The sequence below is a fragment of the Salvelinus sp. IW2-2015 genome, linkage group LG7 (assembly GCF_002910315.2).
Source record: "Salvelinus sp. IW2-2015 linkage group LG7, ASM291031v2, whole genome shotgun sequence".
Lineage (NCBI taxonomy): Eukaryota > Metazoa > Chordata > Actinopteri > Salmoniformes > Salmonidae > Salvelinus > Salvelinus sp. IW2-2015.
In genome coordinates, this window is record NC_036847.1 from 2,179,144 (window position 1) to 2,181,872 (window position 2,729).

General features: G+C 43.5%; 1 protein-coding gene across 4 annotated transcripts in view; it reads left to right on the plus strand.

Moving 5' to 3' along the window:
* Positions 1–2,729, plus strand: part of LOC111966190 (transmembrane and coiled-coil domains protein 1-like) — a 61,428-nt gene that overhangs the window by 11,656 nt on the left and 47,043 nt on the right. The window contains exon 1 of one of the 4 annotated variants that reach the window (XM_023990640.2): positions 1,023–1,402. The exons of the other annotated variants lie outside the window; for them this stretch is intronic. Within the exon in view, the coding sequence (XP_023846408.1) occupies positions 1,364–1,402 (39 nt within the window). The 5' untranslated portion in view covers positions 1,023–1,363. Of the gene's footprint in view, positions 1–1,022; positions 1,403–2,729 lie in introns of those variants that run through there. 4 annotated transcript variants of the gene reach the window in all.

Consider the following 2,729-nt stretch of genomic DNA (forward strand, 5'->3'; position numbering starts at 1 on the left):
TGTCTTCCCTGTAAAACATTTTAAAAATCTGAAATGGTGGCTTTATTCACAAGATTTGTATCTTTCATTAGGTGGCTTGGACTTGTGATTTAATGATATTTAGATGCTACTATCTACTTTTGAAGCTATGCTAGCTATGCTAATCAGTGTGTGGGGGGTGGGGGGTGCTCCCGGATCCGGGTTTCTGAGGCAGTAAAAGTTAACGTCTCTTTTCTGGATTTTGATAATTAACGGTTATCGGCCTAATTCTGCTCTGCATGGATTATTTGGTGTTTTACGTTGTCCACGGAGGATGTTTTTGCAGAATTCTGCATGCTGAGTATCAATTTGGAATTTGTATTTGTGGTCATGCCAACTGGACTTTTTTTTAACACCATTATTTTAGTCTTACTGAGATTTACTGTCAGGGCCCAGGTCTGGCAGAATCTGTGCAGAAGAGCTAGGTGCTGCTGTAGGTCCTCCTTGGTTGGATACAGAAGCACCAGATCATCAGAAAACAGTAGACATTTGACTTCAGATTCTAGTAGGGTGAGGCCGAGCGCTGCAGACGGTTCTAGTGCCCTCGCCAATTCGTTGATATGTATGTTAAAGAGAGTGGGGCTCAAGCTACATCCCTGTCTCACCCCACGGCCCTTTGGAAAGGAATGTGTGTGTACTCTCTCTCTTATCCTTCCTCCCTTTCCCTCCCTTTTTCTCTCTCTCCCCCTCCCACTGTCATGGTCCCAGGAGAGGCGTTGTACAGACAGTCAGACAGCCCCTCACCCTCCCATTTTTCTGCCCCCTCCACTGACTGACAGGAAGCATGACACAACCTTGCTTTTTCCCACAGTAAATGTGACGGAGCTGAAGACAGAGAGTGTGTGTCTGTTTGTGTGTGTGTTTGTGCGTCAGACCCTGTGTCTGCAGAAAGAGCGTTTTAGTGAGGGCCGGTATCTCTAATTCCTGTCTGCTTTGTAACTCTATATTCTTTCAACCCCATTGTGTGAATGTGGAGAGAGAGCGCGCACCCGTGCTGTGTGAGTAGAGGGCAGCACAGCTGAGCACTCTTTTATCTCTGTCTGTTCTCCCTCCCTCCTTTTTCCTCCCTCCTTCTCACCTCCTTCTCACTTTCCTTTTCTCTCGTCACTTGTGTTTTCTCACTAGATGAACCGGCATGGTCTAGAGCAGTTTGGAACAGAGAGAAGTGTGTTTGCGTGTGTGTGCTTTTCTGTGATTGTGCACATGCATATTTCCTTTTTAGCGTGAAGTAGATTGTAGCTATGTGTGTGTGTGTATACTGGCTCTGGATGTGTGTGTTCCTACGGAGAAGAGCTCTGTGCGTGGAGTAGAGTAGAGCACATCGTCAGTCGCTCCGTCAGCCAGGATGGTTCAGAGGTTTAGTCTACGCAGACAGTACTCCAAGGTAAGTCTGCTAAAAGACCCCCACATAACTGTAAAGTGACCCACTGAGCTGAACATAATACTTGGAATTGACTTCATGGCGGCGGAGCCCCATATTAGTCTGGTCATTTGGGACCTGTGACATTATATGTTTAGTGTGGCTATTTCAAGTGTCTACTTTCAAAAAGACGTTGTACATCTGTAGTTGCTGAATGTCTCTCTCTCTTTTGCCCTCCTAGCTCCATCTCTCTTGGTTAAATCGGTCCCCAAAAAATCTGTCTCATCACTGTGTTGATTCTGTCCCTGTCTATTTCTCTCTCTCTCTCTCTCTCTCTCTCTCTCTCTCTCTCTCTCTCTCTCTCTCTCTCTCTCTCTCTCTCTCTCTCTCTCTCTCTTCTCTCTCTCTCTCTCTCTCTCTCTCTCTCTCTCTCTCTCTCTCGTTCAATATGCTTTAATGGTATGAATGACAAGGTCAATGTTGACAAAGCAAAGTAATACAAATTATGAAAGCAGCAATGACAGCAATAAAAATAGTAGCTAAAATATACACTGAGTGTACAAAACATGAAGAATTTGTACATTCAGGGTACACTGTATATTAACAATATATAACAAATAACTATCCAATACAGAAATGTAATAATGGCCAATGTTCAGAATCAAAAACATTATTGAAAATGGTGGTACTTATATTGTCTATTACTTATAATATTACTTATAATACAATACTACATTTTTATGTTTCCTCCCTTCGCTTGGGGCAAGCTGTGACATACTTTGCTGCCAACTCTATAACATCAGACCTCTCCCCCAAAAGTATAGAAAGTTTCTCTTTGTTTAATTGTTCTGTGAATGTAGAACCTTTCATTTTGAAAATAAGGAATCTCTAATGAATCTATATTTGGGGCAGGTGATTAGAAAGTGTTCTTCACCCGACCCACAGTGATGACATAGTCTGTCCTTTCCAGGATATTATTACTGATTCTGTAATTGGTTAAGGTTTTTCCTTGTTTGGGCTGTTGTACAAATGTTAAATATTCAGCTAAAGTGAAGTCTCTTTCCAATGTTCGGTAGTATTCCATTTCTGTCTGACCTTCGACTGCGCCAAAAGTCGATGTATGCATTCGTATTATTCACCAGAACACACACACACACACACATTGTCTAGCAGGATGGCCTGCAGCTGAGGATTCCACATTGATTGAGTGGAGCGTCTGATCTCTCACTTGAGCTGCTTGGGGAGAGAGGGATGGGTAGGGGTAGAGAGATGGAGGGAAGAGGAGGAGGGAAGGAGGGAGGGTTGGGGCAGAGCGTTTTTGGGAGGTTTGTAAGGAAAAGGGGGTTGCTTT